Source organism: Geotrypetes seraphini, chromosome 3, assembly GCF_902459505.1.
Source record: "Geotrypetes seraphini chromosome 3, aGeoSer1.1, whole genome shotgun sequence".
Lineage (NCBI taxonomy): Eukaryota > Metazoa > Chordata > Amphibia > Gymnophiona > Dermophiidae > Geotrypetes > Geotrypetes seraphini.
In genome coordinates, this window is record NC_047086.1 from 372881604 (window position 1) to 372901785 (window position 20182).

The window sequence follows — 20182 nt, forward strand, 5'->3', positions numbered from 1 at the left end:
AGTACCATGTCCTTCTTTATGTACGGCGACCAGTGCTGGTATTCTTTCCTGGGGGTCTCTCCGAGTACCGCACCGGACATCCTGTATTCGTGTCTAAGATTTTTGTTACCGCCATGCGTCACCTTACACTTATACACGTTAAATCTCATTTGTGGCGGCCCATTTCTCGAGCATGTTTATGTCACGTTGCAGGTCTTCGCAATCCTTCTGTGTCTTCACTACTCTGAATAACTTTGTATTGTCTGCAAATTTAATCACCTCGCTCGTCGTACCAATTTCCATATCGTTTATAAATATGTTGAAGAGCAACCAGCATCTACAAGCCCTCACAACATTAATGTATGTTTTGTTACAATGACTGCGGGTTCTTGCGTGCGGTGTGGGGTTTGTTATGAAGACTTTACGCTCCAGGTTTTTCATTGAGTGTGTGGTTGGTTATGGAAATTTTAGGCTGTGAGTTCCTATGCTGCAAGTGAGTAAGTTACGGGCATTTTTTGACGGCAGATTCCTGCCTCGAGCGTGTGAAACTTAATTGATAAGCCCACTTTCTTGTGCAGTGCTACAAATAAGATGAAGTACTATTTGACCCGAGAGCCTGCTTTTCCTGCCAGGGAACCATGTTTAATCTGAGACTATGCTTTTGCAGCAAGGGAACCATGATAAGATTCTTGTGCACAATGAATTTTATGGAGTACAGTATGTATACCTGTTCATTTACATTTATTTCAGTTCTTTATTCTTGCTCTCATTCTTGAATCGTTTTTTGCCTGTGAACTTGGGAGTGCAGAGTTTCCAGTGTTAGTTCTGCTGTCTTGATGTCTGTTTCGAACTGACTGGAGAAAACAAAGCATTTAGCTTGAGAAATGGGGCTCCAATCATGCTCTCTGCAATTGTTTTATATTTTGGAATGTACTGCTCTGATCTGTATTTGTTCACATTTATTGCTGTTCACATTGTCTACTGTGGAAGACAGTTCAAGTAGGGCTGAACATGGCAGTAGATAAATATGGTTCCCTTGTTGCCGATTAGTGTTAATAAACAATATTTGGGTTTCTGCCAGGTACTTATGACCTGGATTGACCAAGGAAAACAGGATACTGGGCTAGATGGACAATTGGTCTGATCTAGTTAAGACTATTAAGATGTTATAAATACAAACACCCTATGCCTGTTATATACAGGGAGTCCCCAGGTTAAGAACGAGTTACGTTTTTAAAGCTGTTAAGTCGGATTTGTATGTAGCTCGGAACTTGTAGATTTTAAGATTCTTGCTGCTTACCTCAGCTCTCAGCTGACAAAAGTGTTCCCTCTAAGGCACAGCATGTACAACCACACATTTTTCTTAATGTGGCCATGCATCATTCCTGAATCTGCTACAAGAGAAGTATAGGAATCTATGCCACTGGAAATACTACTCAGTGAAATCATATGAAGCCACAACTGCTTTCTTAAGTATGAGTCATACTTAAGTTGGGCATATGTAACTCAGGGGACTGCCAGTATACATAAAGTACGTGTCTAGTGCGACAAACACTATTCCTGAATGTAGTTGGTCCCTTCTCATGAGAATTCTTGTAGGAAGCTTCATTAGCATTCTTTCGTTCTGCTTCCCATCTTACTCTGCTGTCCTCCAATTCCTCAGTTGTGTCTCTACAAGCGAGATGGTAGGAGCCGGTCTTTTTTTCTGCTTGTGCTTATTTTTCAACTATATTTGGTTTTGGGGATCATTTGGGAGGCTTAGAGAATCCCACTCTTAGGAATCCCACACTATGAGGTCGAGGGTCTGCTCCCAAGGTACAGACTGCTTTGCAGTACACCCACTTGAACACTTACTAAATAAACACTGAAGAGGCACTCAAACATTTGTAGAACAATAGAATTCACATAGCATTTAGAACAGTTTTCGGAGGCTAATCTTGAATTTGTCAGACCGTTACACTAGGTGAATACCAAGTGTTTGAAGGCTATGACCAAACTCTCAATCATTGCACATGTTCAGTAAGTGATACAGTTCTTCAAAGAGTAATTTAAAGCACTTACCTTGTAGTTGAAGCACTTTATACAATTCTAGGGTCCTGATGCGTTTCGCCAGATGGCTGCTTCAAAAGACCCAAAGATAGCAAAAAACTTTAGCCTCGTTTCAAACAATAATGGTCTGTAAAACAATAAAAAAAACAACAAACTACAGTTGCTATCAAAATTAAAAATTATTCAAAGTACTGCTCAAACCATACTCATTCAACACATAGAATCATGGAAACTGCAGGAGGTACCTGGTATCATACTCCCATTCTTCATACTTGCAGATGAACTAGTTTAAAGATCCACATCACACATGCAGGGCGGGACTTTCAAACTACTTTTTAGGAAACCCTTGTTTGGGGAATGCCAGAAGGAAAGGGCGCTTATTATATTGAGGAACTAAGAAAGCTACTGATGAGCAGTACAGTAAAAAAGTACTTATTGGGTGGTCACTAGCTCTTATTGGGCGGTCACTAGTGTTTTAGAAGGAAGTTGGTGTCTGTGTATAAGTCAAGGAGGCAGCTGTGCCTAATTTAACAGTTATTGCTGTTTCCCATCCTGCCTAGAAGAAAACTATTCACACAATTTGTTCAGAAGAAGGCTTTATTTAGGCTTATATGTCTTTCCTTGAGTTTTGTTAGGCCTTAACCAACATCCCATCCTGGGAGGATATGGTGACCAGGAAATAGTGGACTGTAGGCTTCTTGAGCAGCTCCATCTGTATTGGTCCGAAACTATAGAACAATCTTCCACTCTCCATCAGAAGACAATCCTCCCTTTCTGAATTTAAAAACACCTCAAACCTCATCTGTTTACACAGACATTCTCTCTATAATTCACTTGGACAACAACCTGCCTATGTCTTATAAATCCATCATATTGCGTTTTTCAAACCCTGATATTTCTATACTACCACCATTCAAAAATATAAGACTTGGGCTCCTCTTGATGCATTCTGTAAGGCTTTAAAAGTCTGACTCCTATATCTCTGATTTATGAGCTTGCAGGTTAACAATGTATTGATTTTTTTTTTTTTTTTTTTATAATTTGGTTGTATAACTTTCAATAAAATGTTGATACTAAAAAAAGACATTTGGTTCAGTAACTGGTTAATTGTGTTTCAGTTGTCTGTCTGTTTTTTATTTTTGTTTATATTTTATTAACACCATAAACCGCTGTGAAGCCTAGTACAGGCTATTTGCCAGTATATCAAGTGCCAATAAATAAAATATTAAATGGTAAAGTAGGAAAGGTTACATTCCTTTAGAACCTCCATGAACTGACAACCCCTACTCGGTGATGGAAGGCATTGCTTGGGTTTTCAGGACAGTGAATGTGCGTGTTGTTTGCTAAGCATGACATGGGGATAAATTTGTCCCCATTTTGTCCCTGTCCCATTCGTGCAAGCTCTGCCTTAACCAGACAGGCCTTTAAAAGTGTTCGAGGCTTGTGCAGGAGTGGGACAGGATGGGGATAGAGAGATCCTGCTTTATTAGAGATTAAAATGATCAGAGTTCTCCAGTTATGTCTAATCAATTCTCATGCATATTTATTGTGGATATTCTGAAAATCCCAAGTGGTTATATGAAACCAATAGGATAGGGTTGCAATATTCATGTTCTTAGAACCAGCTTCTGATTCAGTTGTTAGGTGTAGTAGATTAGGGAAAAATGGACTAATTCCAAAATCCTCAGTATTTCTTCCCCAGCTCCCCTATTGTACCTTCATTTCATGAAGGAACAGTCTTGGTATTTTCCCTGTGGATGCTTTTGATAGTCCTATAAATTTGAGAATGTATTTGGATGTATAGTATTGCTAGAACATAACATGTCTGTCTATTCCGAGTGGTAATTGGTGTTAAAACAGGGGTGCTGTATATTCATTTTTTTAAACTTGTAAATTGCTTCAGGTTCACGTTCTTTATGAAGACAGACTTCGTATAAGTGTAAATGTTTATATTGAATAATGAAGGAAACTGCCAAGCTAGTCTGGACAGCAACCAGTCCTTTTATTAGTACCTTTGAATCTAAACGAATAACACTGCCAGTCCCTATTCTTCCCTTGTCCCTTAAAAACCCCAAACAAACAAACAAAAAAAAAAACCCCAAACAACTTGTTTGTCTTCTTTAGCATGTGTGAGTGAATTAGTCTTTGACACTTGCTGTAGTATAGATATTTGGGTGTTGCTTTCCCCCCCCCTTTTGCAGCTGCACAGCTTTATTTCTGCTGAGGTCACATTGTATTTCTTTTTCAGATGAGGCCCTTTTTGCTCTTCCTGCTACATCTGCACCTCTGTACTCCTCTGCAGGCAAGTCGTTTCTGCTAGCCTTTTCTACTATAGTATTTTGACTTTGTGTCTTGTGTTGCTTTTAATTTCCTTGCTTGTAATTCCATTTTCTTCGGTAGGCTGGGCCTAAAAATCTCTAGCATTTATCTGATCAAGGTGCCAGTTTTAAAAATTAAACAAGTCTGGCAGTATATATAGTAAACCTAAAGCAGAATGTTGGACACCTTTTTGCTGTGTATGTATATAAGTATTAAGTACTGCTACTATAGGCTTTAGAAAATGGTGTCTTTCCTCAACAAAGTGTGTCTAGTTTGGTTTGGACTTAAAATAACCTGTACAATAAATGGTAAGAAAGGACCCATTGAATAATTAATACATACAGGGTAGCCAAATGTCTATAAAAAATTCCAGTAACCTCCTCCATTTATATAAGACGAAATATTAACTGTCCAGCCCAGTAAAGTGTTAGTTGCAGTACCACTACAGAGGAGACACTACTTGTAAAAAGATCTTTTAATGTTAAATCTGTTGGGCAAAATTTATTGACATAATCTCTTCAGATGCCTGTACAACACTAAAATTAATACAGAGCTGCACAATAACAATAGCAGTCTGTTTCAGTGGTTTAACTTTTGCAATGTGGATTATTGGCTAAAGCCTCATTTCATAGCGTAATTTACTTGCCCAAAATGAGCTCGGAATCTAATCTTTAAAACTAGAATTAAGATTGGCAGTGCCTTGAGCATGGTAGTGATGATGAGTTTTTCCTCCTATTTTCAGTCCTGAAATATTTACATTGTACAATATTGCTACTTTTCTTTTTTCCTCCCTGTTTGCCAGAGCTTTTTGTAATAACCTTCCACTATGTTTGTTTGAAATGGCTGGCTATTCCTCAGTGAATATTGGGTTGAAATGTAATTCTTAGAACATGTCTTGCAGTTTTAACTTATATTCTAACTTTCCTTTCTGTTCATGGTCACAGACAAAGTTCTGGACTTACAGGATCAGCTGTGTGAGTCATCTGACCAAGAGGATAGTCCATCTATGCTGCTTGAAACTGCTGCTTCTCTTCCTTCTCTACCTTCTCTCTCTACTGCGCCTTTTAAAGAATACACATTCTCCAACAGATCTCCACCTGAGCTGCCTGTAGGAGCAGAGCAAGAACCCCTAAAGAAGATGGATGGAGATATTGCAGAGAGTATTGAAACGTCATCTTTAGTTGGAAATATTGATAGTGGAAGAGTTATAGGGGTGGGTTTTTCAGAGATGAGATCGCAGTTTATTTCGCCTTCTAAATTGGAGGCGCCCATTGTAGATGACTTAAAGGAAGAAATGGAGGCGTCCATTGTAGATGACTTAAAGGAAGAAATGGAGACTCCTAGAAAAAGAGGTACCTTAAGTAAAATCCCAGAACATAAGCAAGAAGCTGCCGAAGATCACAGCCCTCACTTAGTTTACTATGCTAGAGAGACTTTTACAGAGAGAGTGACATCTGATAGTTGTCCTAGTGAATATGCTCTTCAGGGAACTTTTAAAGAGGATAGCCCTATGGGAGAAGACTATATAGACTTCAACCCATTTGAGTCAGTAAAGATGATTGGCCATGCAACTAGTGAATCTGATACTGTAGGTAATCTAAATATTGCTAACAAGAACATAAAAGTAGGTAGTAAGTTGACTGCACAAAAGAATGAAGAATATGAATCTGGACAAGATAATTTTGACTATTCCTCTCTCACTTCAGAATTTCTACAGGAGAGACCAGAAATATACAGTACTGCTACATTTCATACAGATGCAGCATATGGCAGTATGATTCATCCTGTTACTAGAGCAGAGGGTCAGGCTTCAGAAACGAAAACTGATGAAAAAAGAGCAGAAACCAAAGCTCATCCTAGTATTGCTGCAGCAAGCCTATCCTTTGAATCCGAGATTCACAAGTTGGATTATGTTACTTCAGATTTGCAAGCAAGTATAACAACTGTTGCCACAAGCATGCCTGATAGTCTGACGCCCGACTTAGTACAAGAAGCTTGTGAAAGTGAAATGAATGATGGAACAAGTACAAAGCCTTATGAATCCAAAATGGATCTCGTCCAAATGATGACAGAATTGCTACAGGAGCCTCCAAGTTCTGTAACACAGCTCTCCTCTTTTGAAGAATGCGATGCTCTTTCATCACCAGTTTTGCCAGATATTGTCATGGAAGCTCCATTAGTTTCTGGTGCCACCAGCATAGAAAATACTAATGTACAGCCAGATACCACCCCATTAGAGGAGACTGCACCACCTCTTGTAAGTGAGGAGAAGATCAAGCTAGAGTCTGAAAAGCCACCATCCTATGAAGAGGCTGTGAAGGTACCCTTATCACATGTACAGAAAGAGCTGATTGATGTAAAATTGAAAATGGAAGATACTAAGGATGCAGCTTTTGAAGCATGCGATTTGATTAAAGAAACAAAGGGGTCAGATATTCATATACCCCCAGCCTTCCTTGAGTCAAAAATTGTGACTAAAGAATTTTTTTCTCAGCCTGAGTCTGATCTCTCACATGAAATGTCATCTTCCGAATCTGAGACTGACTCAATTGATACAATTTGGCAGCCCAAAATTGTTTCACAAGAAATTAAAACCATTGACGTTTTGGACAGCAACTTGAGAGAAAGTCCTGTAGAATTTCCTAGTAACCTGTTAATAGAGCATGAAAACAAGGATATAGTTGATCTACAATCTGCTTCTAAAAAGACTTGTTGGGAATCTTTCCCACTAGTTGAGGCCCCTATTGCAAAACCTAAGACAGAAGAGAAACCTCATCACATGGAGGACTTCGGTAAGGTGGCTTTTTCTGCCTCAGCATTTTCTGATAAAAAGGAACAAAAAGTAGATGATGACAAAGATGCTAATAAATTAACAGAAGATATGGGGACAGCACCAGTTCTTTACAAAATTCCTACTCCTACTAAACTGGGATTGAGTGTGACTGGTGAAAATCAAATTGTGACCGAGCCTGAAACAAAGCAGTTGTCTTGCCCAGAGCTGCCACCTGTGAAAACTAGTGCAGAAAGGTCATCTACTATACACAAAGTGCCTGAAGTTGTCTCTTTTAAGGAAAAGTTGGACAGTCCAGTAAAGCCCCCAGGTCTTTCAAAAGAAGTGGATGAAGTTGCATCTCGCAAAGCAACAAGTGAGAAAGAGAGAGACACTTCTCTGGTGATGGCTGCTTCTACCCTTTCAGCACTGTTGAGCAAGGCTTCAGGTAATCTGGCCGTACTGTTCTTTTGGTTCCTGTTTGTGATCTTTCTGTCATCCAGCATTCTGAATTTTCTATTAACATTAACTTTCATTTCACGTCATTCTGCTTAATACCACCAAGCCTTTTCTTTTTCCTTTCTATGGGATTACCTAAAATTAAGCTCTTCTGCTTTTGAATGGCTCTCCCTTGTTTTGTCACTTGGTCATGCCTTTCTTCTTGTGGAGTCTTGGTAGAGTCTCAGAATGGTGAGCTTTTCCTTTTAAAGCCTTCCATCTGCAGGCCTCGTAAAATAGATAGCAGGGTACCCTACATCCACTGCGAGTTCATCTCATCTTTTGTGGGTTCTCTGCTGATGTAAGAAATGTGTGTGGTACATTTTCTTGTGAATCCAGGCCACCTGCAGCAGTGTTGTTGTATATCACAAGGCAGTTATTTTATTTTTTACATAAGGTTTCAGAAAGTTAATATAGTACAAATCTTTAACTACCTGTAACTGGACATCAGTCCAGTCCAGCACCACTATGTTGCAGATGGCTTGGTTTTAATTCCTACTGCTGGTTATCTCAAATTAGAGAATGACATGGGGACAAATCTTTCCCCGTCCCATCCCCACGGGTTCTTTTCCTGTTCGTGCCCCATTCCTGCAAGCTCCGTCCTCATCTGTACAAGCCTCAAACACTTTAAAATCATTAGTGTTTGAGGTTTGTGTGGTTAAGGCAGAGCTTACAGGGACAGCAACAAAACTTGCGGGGACAGGGAAATTGAGTTCCTGTGGGGAAAAATATGTCGCCATGTCATTCTATGTCTCAAATTGACTTTCATCTCTACGTGTGTGAACACATCTCTTTAGATATTTTTGTAGGAGTCAGCCAAGTCAGCTGCTGCCATGAATTTGAAACTAGAGAATGACACAGTGACAAAATTCATCACTGTTCCCGTCCCCGCGGATAACCGCGGGAAATAATCCCATGCCATTTTCTAGTGTCTATTTCAACCTCGGTCCTTCTACACCAGCATTCTTCAAAGCAAAGCTTGCGGGTCAGTGGTTGTGCCCAATTATACTCTGATTCTTCCCTCTCTCCTTAAAGAATGACATGAAGATGGTTTCCCGCGGTTATCCGCGGGGACGGGAACGGTGATGAATTTTGTCACCGTGTCATTCTCTATTTGAAACCTCAAAAGTAGATCGTTAAAGCACCATGTCACGGTTTTCAAATTAGTTACTTATAAAAACAGAATATGATTTAACAAGTGAAAATACTAAAATGGCTTATTTTTTATTCCAAATAATGCCTTAAGATTTTGCAAGAACCCCTCACCCCAATTCCATCTGTGAGCTCTAGGTATTTAAGTTATGTTTGCAATTGCAGAACTGGTTTACCTTTTTTTCATTGGGACAGTTTACATGTAAAGAAGGAAGGCATGATTCAGACAGTAGGTTTGTCCAGAAAATGCTAAAGTTGACAAAACTGCGAATTGAAGTTTTTCTCATGAATTTGATTGTTTGATCAGAAAATATATTTAATAAAAAATTTTAAAACCCATCCTGGGGTCCCTCAAAGCCACTGATTATTACATAAAGCTCTTTTTTCTTAAAATGTACTACTTTTGCGTAATGGAACAAATTTCTTGGTATTATAGCTATAACTTATGTTTTCACGCTCAGCAATGATACATTGATAGACATGCAAAAAATCTAGCTGCATTTTATTAAATGAGCCTTTAAATATCTGCCCTTTATTGTGGAAAATAACAGAAATTTAACATACTTTGCTAATGGCTAAAACACGTACACTTTGGTGTAGTCCTCTACCAGTGACGTTCCAAACACTCGCGCATTCAGGGCTGTATTCTACAAACGGCGCCTGTATCTGTAGCTGCCTGAAAGACAGCTGCTGATCAAGAGTCAATCGTGCAATGGTGCTGTTTGTAGAATCACGGCCACCACACACATAGGCATCGGAAATATAGGCCAGGGTTTTCAAGTCCTACATTTCCGGTGCCTATGTTTAATGTGAATCGCATCTATGGTGGCACCTAAGGTCATTTCCGGTATTAGCCATGCCTGCTTCAACCTTAGGCGTCCTTACACCACCATAAATGTGATCTAGGTGCTGGCTTTGTAGGCGCCTCTAGGTGCTCACATTTTTGGTTTTAAACAATTTTAAGGTGGCTTTTAAACTGCTTTGCCGCTTAAGTTATGTGCCAGTACGGTGGCTGCCAGCGCCGTTTATAGAATATGGGCCTCAATGTTTGTCTTGAAACAGGATAAAGCCTGCGATGCTGTTCAGTTCCTTGCAACAAGGCCTCACGCTTGAGTGTTTGGAATGCCACTGGTAGATGACTACACCAAATTTTCCACAATGAAGTGCAGATATTTGATAAAATACTGCTAGATTTTTTGCATAAAATATCTTTTAATCATTGATGATAGGAAAACATTTTTCTATCATTCTTTTGTGGTTCTAACACTGTATAAATGGGGTTGTAAGGCATCTGATCCTACTTATTATAATAAGCATATTGGAGGCTCTGTATTGATTCATTGTTCGTTTTTCAATAAAAGATTTGACATAGTATCATTGCTGATTGTGAAAACATAAGTTTTATAGCTATAATACCAAGACATTTGTTCCATTAAGCAAAGTAATAAGCAAATTTAAAGAAAAATGGAGCTTTATGTAATCTGTGGCTTTGAGGGACCCTAGGATGGACTTTAAAAAATTTTTTAAAAAATTTTATTTTCTGATCAAGCACAATTGGATTCATGGGAAAAATGTCAATTCGCACAGTTTTTAGAGTTTTCTGGACAACCCTAATCGGATATTTTCCAACCTGCAAACCATCCTTCCCCCACCAATTTTAGCACTAATGGAAATGAACCTTTGAAAATTAGCCCATTTTAACTTGCGACAATGGAAAATATGATGAGCAGTTGCGCGCACCAGTTGAGCTTTTTGTTTTGGGGACTGAGATCTAGTGCTATGTATTGCTTGCTGCCTCCCCCTCCCCCCAACACTTTTTTTTTTTTTCCTTTGTATGAGCTAGCCTCAGCATCTCTGCTAGTATAACAGTGCCCAGTAAAATTGGCCTCAACTTCAGCATAGCTGGAAGTTTCAGCAAAGCTTGAGTGGATACTGGTAGAATGGAAGCATTTCAGCTACTTCAGAAAGAGGAGCCATATGGCATCTTAGCAGCAGTCAAAACAAAAAGGAGTGTGTTAGGCACTTTTTTTCCCTTTCGAAAGGCTGTGTGTGCCTGACTTTTTAAAGATACTTAGCAGCAATAATCAAAATGTAACAGACTAGATCGGTGTGAAGAAAATGGTGACGAGTGCCTTGGAATCCATGTGTAAGTGTATTGTTTCAGTTGTAGCTCAAGATGAGTAATATTCAGGTATGGTATCCTGTCTCTGGAGGGCTCACAGTGTGTTTGTACCTGAGGTAGTAGAGGGTTAAGTGACTTGCCCAAGACCACAAGGAACTACAGTGGGATTTGAACTAGAGAATGACACAGGGATGGTTACCTGCAGGGCGGGGATAGGGACAGAGCTCATGGGACAGGGACATGGCCCACGGGGACAATTTTCTTTGTCCCTATGTCATTCTCTAATAAAAACAACAACAACTACAGAAGCTGCATTTGGATTTCAATGTTAACAGGCACCATTTGTGTCTTGTCTACCATCTGCAATATCCTACCATCATGTGCCCAGCTGCTGAAGCCTCTTATTGTTACTGCAACAATTCTTCATCATTGCTGGCATTAAGGAACATTCAACATTATAACATTATTTTCCTGTTCACCCACTACATAATTTAGGTTCTCTTTTACATCCATGACTGAAAAAGAATCTAATCACCTTCCCAGATGATGTAAAAACATAGGCAACTGAATCTTTGGGAAGGTTGTACCAAAACCAGATACCAGGCTTTATAAACAGTTGAATAGAATATTGCCCCTTTTTATAATTTAATAAATAGATTTCACTATAAAATCATACGTGTTCAAGGCTTGTGCAAATGAGGACAGAGTCTGCGGGGACGGGATGGGGAAAGAGATGGAGCCTGTGGGGGAAGGGCAGAGAACAAGCTTAGTCTTTGTCATTCTCTAATTTGAAACATACTTACCTACTGTTCTAATCATTAGGCAGCTACTCTACTCTCTTTCGAAGATTTGTGTTCTAAAGCAGTGATTCCTAGCTTTTAAAAAACTCTTGTGAGGCTCAGTGGCTCATAGGATAAAAGACCAAACCAACCAGTCTATGCATAAGCATAGCTTCTCAGCAGCCAGGCAGCTCAAAGTTCTATCTAGGAGTAGGGTAAAAAGCAATGTGAAAGTGGCCCGCAGGAGGGGGCAGAGATGGTGGACTATTAAAGCTATTTTCCAAGATCTCCAGCTGAATGTTAACCAGTTGGAGATGACAGCTTTTTCACAAGATAAGTGGAGTTATAACTATTCAGTTGAGTCTTAAAATATAAAAAAATTATATATACAGTCAAACCTTGGTTTGCCAGTAACGCGGTTTGTGAGTGTTTTGCAAGATGAGCAAAACACTCAAGCAAATCATGCCTTGCAAACCGAGCATTGACTTGATTTGCAAGCCCCCCTCCCCCCCCCCGAGAACCGGCATCACCTGCCAACCCAAACCCTGATCTGGCACCAGCATGCAGCACCAACTCACAGGATGTGTCGGTGCTTGAAGATCCTGCCTCTTGCTGCTGGTCTGGGCCTTGAGCATGTGGAGATGCTCAAGACCCAGCCCAGTGGCAAGAGGCAGGATCTTCCGGCACTGGCACATCCTGTGGATTGGTGCCAGATCAGGGTTTGGGCAGGCGATGCCGGTTTGGGGGGGGGGACTCACGGGGGTGATGCCAGTTCTCAGGGGTGGGGTGGAAGCGCGCCAGTGTCCTCGGAGGTGGGGGAGTCTTTTTGGGATGTGGTGGTGTGGAAGCGAGCAGCGCGGTGGCCTGGGGGGGAGGGGGAACCAATCAAGTGAGTTTCCCTTACCTTCCTATGGGAAACTCGCTTTGATATACAAGCACTTTGGTTTACAAGCATGCTTCTGGAACGAATTATGCTCGCAAATCAAGGTTCCACTGTATATAAAAAAAGCTTTAACAAACAGGAATGGATTTAAGATTACTGGTAAAATTCAGAGATAGGAGGTTTTTTTTAGACCTATGATGAGGGAGGGGGTGTTTGTGCATCAAAGCCTCGCATAACTTGAGGCTTTCATTGAGAGGTCCTTTTTTCTCCACTTTTATATCGTAGATTAAAGTAGCTTATTAGGTATATTCAGTAGAAGAGAGGAGATCTTGTTGGTTTTGCAGTTAGTCATTTTTTGACCATCCAAATATAGAGGAAACTGTGGTAGCCATATTGCTTGAAAAGCAGAACCATGGAGGCTCTGGGGAATACATGGCTCACTTGTGTGGGATCAGTGGAGGCAGGAGAGGAGAGAGGGACAATAAGAGTGATGAAAACTGGGGGAAAAGGCTGGGTAATGGAAGGGGTAACACCACAGTGAGGGATGGCAGCCTGATAGTGGCTTGAGAGAGTAAGTCCAACTGGCATAAAGGTTGGAAACTCCTGCTTTGCATCTATGGGAGAAGTCTAATACAAGGCACTTCATCCAGCTCCTGCCTCTGAATTTGCTGTAAACAATTTAAGCAGGTGTGCTATTTTTACTGCCCCCTAGCAGCAAGAAATTATTGAAAAATGTGTGGGTGGATTGGAGTGCTGATTTAATGTTGAAAATACTCATGATGATGGTAGGTAAGGAGCAGTGTGCTAGCATGGGCATTTGTGTCAGGGGAAGGAGGGTAGTTGCCAACCTCTCATATAGCAGGGGTTCTTGCTCAGTCCTTGGGATACACAAAGCTATGAACTGCTTCCATGGAATGTACTCTAGTATGTACATTCATTGTGGATATCTTGATAAACAAGACTAGCTTTCTGAATCCCAAGGACTGGGTTCAAAACAGCTATAAAACCTTATTGAGAACAGTTTTTTGATTTTGAAATTCAGTGTGTTCTGCAGAGGAAATTCTCAGCCTCTGTTTCCTGGATTTCTCCATACAACATTTCTCCAATCATGTTTCGCTTATCGCTTTACATCATATTCTGAAACTCTGATACTATCTCTACTAGTAGAAATCGGCACACGTGTACAGCTAATCAGCCCAGGAAGACCCAGAATATAGTTGTTCAAAGCGGTTTGCAATGAGGTTCAAAGCGGTTTACAATGAAGATACATAAGAACATAAGAACATATGTATCTTCATTGTAAACCGCTTTGAACCTCATTGTAAACTGCTTTGAACAACTATATTCTGGGGGGTTTTTTTTTGGGGGGGGGGTTGGGGAGGGGGTGTAGGTAAGTCCATCTACATTGGTGGTGGTCCAAGGACACAGAGAACATTTTGTATTAAAGCTAAGGTTCTAATAAAGGATTCTAGTTTTGTATTCTTGCTTTGAGCCTTTTTTGGGTGTTTGAACGTATTAACCTGAAGATGAGAACTAATCTTCATTAGCTGCTGCGAATCCAGTATTGCTGTTGTGTTTTTACTGTTCTTGGGAAATCCTTAGAGTGATTTCAGACTTCCCAAAGTTGCTTCAGAAGCTGGCAGCAGGTGGTGCCAATGTCCTGCTTTGGGCTTCCCCTCTCTTCACTGCATATCTGAGTGGGAAGTGTATGGTATTTGTGACTCACTCAGTATATTGAATGCATTCTTAAGCTGGGTGACTGGAGACTTGTCTAATCACTTTGTTTTCAAACATTACCATGTCTAAATTTTATTTTCTTTAAGATTTTGCAGTAATTATCACTTTTTGTTTGCAGATAAGACATTTAGCTTATATTGTATATAACATCTGACTTAATACCAGGCATTCATTCAAACTGTTTTCCAGTCACAACAGACATGAGACTGAAATGCAGATATTAATCTAGACTGTGCCTCAGTAGAATCATCTTATGGCTAATTTTAAAATCCTTTTCAGATATACTGTAGATTTGTGAGTAAAGTATTAACCATAGGGAAAAGAAATGAGACTAATCTTATCTTAAATTTATTGGTATGCCATTCATGGTACTGAATCACCACACTGAAAGCCTTTGCACACCAGAAAGGTTTGTCATTCTAACTTGGTACCACCACTAAGTATCTATGTTGCAACTAAATACAAACAGAGCAAGGTTCATTTGGTTTCCCAGCACTGTCTCTCTAGAACCATAAAAATTCTCTAAGGCAGTATTTCTCAACTTCAAGCCAAGTACCCCCTAAGTCTAACAAATATCAACTGAGTACCCCCCAACCACCAACCCTCATGCTCTGTCCCATTACTAACTGTAATGCAATTTCTTCCATTCATTTTTCATATACACACAATATAAGCAGAGAGAAATTCTCAAAAATGACACATTTCAATCACTAAATTGAAAATAAAATCATTTTCCCTATCTTTGTTGTCTGGTGATTTTATTTTTCTAATCATTTTTTCCCAATCTCTGGTTACACTTCTTTCTGTGTGTGCTCTTAATTGTGTTTCCAGGGTCGTCTTATCCATTGACTATTTTTCTCTCCTTCACTTTCTGCTCTGCATCCATCTTTGGCATTAACTTTTAACATTCAACTTTTTTCCATGTTCCTGCTTTCTTCTCAAAATATACTTTTCCATGTCTTACCATTCCTTTCTATCTCTCACTCCTTCCTTCCCTCCCCCCATTAGTCTGACATCTCTCTCCTTCCTTACCCCCTTTCCACAGTCTGGCATCTTTGTTCTTCTTCTACTACTACTACTACTACTACTACTACTACTACTATTAATTATTTCTATAGCACTACCAGACTCTCTCCTTCTCTTCTATTTCCTGGTCTATCATCTCTCCTTCCCCCCCCCCAGTGTAACATTTCTCTCACTCTTCTTTCTGCCCCCTGCAGTCCAACATTTCCCCTCCTTTCCTGCCCCCTTCCAATCCAACAATTCTCCCTCCTTTCCATTAGTCCATTTCTTTCTCTCTGCCTCCTGCATGCTTCCTCTCCTCCAGTCCTCATTCCTTCCCCCAACCAACATATCTCTCTCGCTCCCTCTATTAGTACAACTTTTCACTCTGCTCTCTCCACTTTCCCCTCAGTGTGATATTTCTCCTTCTTTCTGCCCTCCCTGTCACTCTCCCTCTCTCTCTCTCTCCATGAGTCCAACACTTTCTGCTTCCATGCTTTCTCTTTCTCCTTGCTTCTTTCCACCCCATCAGTCCATCTCTCCCCAACCCCACTCATAACTAACATGCTCTCGCCCCATGCACCATTTCTTCCTCTCCTCATGTCCATTTCTCCCTTTCTCATCACTCACTCCTCCTGCAACAATTTTCCTTCCCTCCCCCAACCCCACTCACAAATAGGCTCTCTCCCCATGCACCATCTCACCCTCCCAGCATACAGCACCTTTCCCTTCCCCTTCTGCCAGGTTTAGCAGCACCTCTTCTCCCTTCCCTTCTCCCCCTGTCTAGCAGCACATTACCTTTCTCTCTCCCCCCCTGTCTATCAGCACCTTAACTTTCCCTCTCCCCCACTGTCTAGCAGCACCTTATCTTTCCTTTCCCTTCCCCCATCTAGTAGCACCTTACTTTCCCTTCCTCCCCGTCTAGCACCACCTTACCTTTCCCTTCATCCCCGTCTAGCACCACCTTACCTTTCCCTTCCTCCCCGTCTAGCACCACCTTACCTTTCCCTTCCTCCTCGTCTAGCACCACCTTACCTTTCCCTTCCTCCTCGTCTAGCACCACCTTACCTTTCCCTTCCTCCCCGTCTAGCACCACCTTACCTTTCCCTTCCTCCCCGTCTAGCACCACCTTACCTTTCCCTTCCTCCCCGTCTAGCACCACCTTACCTTTCCCTTCCTCCTCGTCTAGCACCACCTTACCTTTCCCTTCCTCCCCGTCTAGCACCACCTTACCTTTCCCTTCCTCCCCGTCTAGCACCACCTTACCTTTCCCTTCCTCCCCGTCTAGCACCACCTTACCTTTCCCTTCCTCCCCGTCTAGCACCACCTTACCTTTCCCTTCCTCCCCGTCTAGCACCACCTTACCTTTCCCTTCCTCCCCGTCTAGCACCACCTTACCTTTCCCTTCCTCCCCGTCTAGCACCACCTTACCTTTCCCTTCCCCCCCGTCTAGCACCACCTTACCTTTCCCTTCCTCCCCGTCTAGCACCACCTTACCTTTCCCTTCCCCCCCGTCTAGCACCACCTTACCTTTCCCTTCCTCCCCGTCTAGCACCACCTTACCTTTCCCTTCCTCCCCGTCTAGCACCACCTTACCTTTCCCTTCCTCCCCGTCTAGCACCACCTTACCTTTCCCTTCCTCCCCGTCTAGCACCACCTTACCTTTCCCTTCCTCCCCGTCTAGCACCACCTTACCTTTCCCTTCCTCCCCGTCTAGCACCACCTTACCTTTCCCTTCCTCCCCGTCTAGCACCACCTTACCTTTCCCTTCCTCCCCGTCTAGCACCACCTTACCTTTCCCTTCCTCCCCGTCTAGCACCACCTTACCTTTCCCTTCCTCCCCGTCTAGCACCACCTTACCTTTCCCTTCCTCCCCGTCTAGCACCACCTTACCTTTCCCTTCCTCCCCGTCTAGCACCACCTTACCTTTCCCTTCCCCCCCGTCTAGCACCACCTTACCTTTCCCTTCCCCCCCGTCTAGCACCACCTTACCTTTCCCTTCCCCCCCGTCTAGCACCACCTTACCTTTCCCTTCCTCCCCGTCTAGCACCACCTTACCTTTCCCTTCCTCCCCGTCTAGCACCACCTTACCTTTCCCTTCCTCCCCGTCTAGCACCACCTTACCTTTCCCTTCCTCCCCGTCTAGCACCACCTTACCTTTCCCTTCCTCCCCGTCTAGCACCACCTTACCTTTCCCTTCCTCCCCGTCTAGCACCACCTTACCTTTCCCTTCCTCCCCGTCTAGCACCACCTTACCTTTCCCTTCCTCCCCGTCTAGCACCACCTTACCTTTCCCTTCCTCCCCGTCTAGCACCACCTTACCTTTCCCTTCCTCCCCGTCTAGCACCACCTTACCTTTCCCTTCCTCCCCGTCTAGCACCACCTTACCTTTCCCTTCCTCCCCGTCTAGCACCACCTTACCTTTCCCTTCCTCCCCGTCTAGCACCACCTTACCTTTCCCTTCCTCCCCGTCTAGCACCACCTTACCTTTCCCTTCCTCCCCGTCTAGCACCACCTTACCTTTCCCTCTCTCCCCGTCTAGCAGCACCTTACCTTTCCCTCTCTCCCCCTGTCTAGCAGCACCTTACCTTTCCCTCTCTCCCCCTGTCTAGCAGCACCTCCCTAGCGGCAGCTCACTTTGTGCTTTTAACTTCCCCACACAGCTACTGCTAGTGTTAGTTTAGCCGCAGTTTCATCAGGCAGCCTTTGCTAGGCCAGCCAGCCTCCGATGATGCAACTTCCTCTTTCTTCGGAGGAAGGTCAGTCTAGCAAAGGCCCCAACGCTGCCTGATTGAATTGCCAGCTAAACTAACGCTAGTGGCAGCTGTGTGTGTGGAAGTTAAAAGCACACAGTAATCTCCGCTGCTGGGGGGGGGAGGAGGGGGGAGGCTGGGGGATAGAAGACGAGGAAGGTTGAAGATGTGATGGCAGAAAGAAGTTGGGAGATATATAGCGCTGCATACCACGTGTTGAGAACCTCTGCTCTAAGGTAACTAGTATAGTTACTGTGATAGGACAGCGCCAGCCCTCTATTACCACCTAATAATAGCCTTGCTGCTGTGTTCTAAACCAGTATTCGTCAACCTTTTTACACCTATGGACCAGCAGAAATAAAAGAATTATTTTGTGGACTGGCATCGGTCCGCAGACCGGCGGTTGAAGAACACTGGGCTAAGTCGTGGGCCAGACCCTGCCCCCATAGTCCTAATTGTAACACTATTTTTTCCATTCATTTTTCATATATACACACAATATAATCTTATTAACAACGCATAGATCGCACCGTGGACCGGCAATTGAAGAACACAGTTTTGAGCCTGATGCACATTCCAACCCTGTGGACTGGCAGGAAATTTCTGTGGACCGGCACTGGTCCATGGACCGGTGGTTGAAGAACACTGTTCTAAATAATGTTGGGGTTTTTTTGTTTGTTTGTTTTCTAGTATTTGGATGAAGTCTGCATATAGAAATTACTATAGTCTAAAACAGTGTCTCCCTAGTTGGTCCTGAAATGTACCCCCCTAGGATATCTTCAATTAATATGCACGAGGTTGATTTGCACATACTGCCTCCACTGTATGCAAATCTTTCATGTGTATTCATTGTGGATATCCTAGAAATCTGACTGGTAATGGAGGGGGGGGGGGGGGTACTCCAGGACTGACCCTTTGGGGCCTAACATCAGGTATGTTTTTAGTACTTGAACCCAAGGAATTGGTGAAATCATAATAGACAAAATGTTTCAATCATTTTTCCCAGTAGCACCCATCCCTGAACAAACTGATTTAGAAACATTGATTACCAAAACACACACACATGCACACGTGATATTCCCCAAAGATTGTAGGTCAGTGTTAGAGCAGGAATGAAAGGGGGAAGCCTTGCAGGATACCCCCTTAATATTGAGTACAATAATTAGTTGTCTTAAGGATTTCCATAAAAAGCTAGAGATTGAGTTAATACGGTGATCAATACCTTTCAAGCCTTGTATGTGGTTCCACCAAATCAGCATGCTGGTGAGAGGTCTAGGGATAGCAACAAGCATATACCTAATCCAATAAAGAAACTATTATGGTTTTCATGCTACTTTCTGGCCAGGGTCCAGCAAACCACTATCCTTCAAATAGCCTATAAGTTGGACGACTTGCCATTTTTGGTGAAATTGATAGAAAAAGTAATTTTGAAATAGGTCTGAAATTACATCTAGCTCATATGAATGGGCATTTTATACCTTGATCAAAGATGCATTTGTAGTATCTGAGTAAGATATCAGGATATGTATCTTGTACATTATTGTTTTTTTCACACATTAAAGTATTTGGAATCCTACAATAATGTAACATATGAGAGTTGCTGAGCTAAAACAGACGACAATATGTTCCAAACAAAATATAGCATTCCCTAAAGTTCTTTCAACCCTGCCCCAATCAATACAAAAGAGTACATGGGAAATAAAGTTGTAGCGATGAGAGAGAATCAAGGTCTGGCCTTTTGTGACCTCAACTCACAACTCAAAAGCTTGCTGTCTACAAACATTGTCCTGTCCTCCCCTCCCAGGTCATGTGGGCATTGCCTATTTCTGTCTGCAATTTGTTTACAATGTAACTTATTGTGGGAGAAAGTGACTGTAGATAAACGGGACCAAATCTTCAAAAACTCAGTGCTCCATTCTAATTTACTAAGATCTCCTCTTTTTTTTTTTCTTTTTTTTTTCAGAGCTGAAAAATTGTCATTTTTACCCTACCTTTTGATTTTACCTTAATTGTTTCTTTCCTCAACCCCTTACTACACCAAGGCTCACAGAACATTGAATAAGAACCTTCAATCTACCCTGTCAAAAACTTTCTCAGCATAAAGTTGATAAGTAAAGAGGGGATATTATCTTGTCTGGC

General features: G+C 42.0%; 1 protein-coding gene across 3 annotated transcripts in view; it reads left to right on the forward strand.

Moving 5' to 3' along the window:
• Positions 1–20182, forward strand: part of RTN4 (reticulon 4) — a 165007-nt gene that overhangs the window by 64343 nt on the left and 80482 nt on the right. For 2 of the 3 annotated variants that reach the window (XM_033936833.1, XM_033936834.1), the window contains exons 2-3: positions 4277–4330; positions 5292–7565. In XM_033936833.1, coding sequence (XP_033792724.1) covers positions 4277–4330; positions 5292–7565 — 2328 coding nt within the window. The remainder of the gene's footprint in view (positions 1–4276; positions 4331–5291; positions 7566–20182) is intronic. The other variant, XM_033936835.1, reaches the window with a different exon arrangement.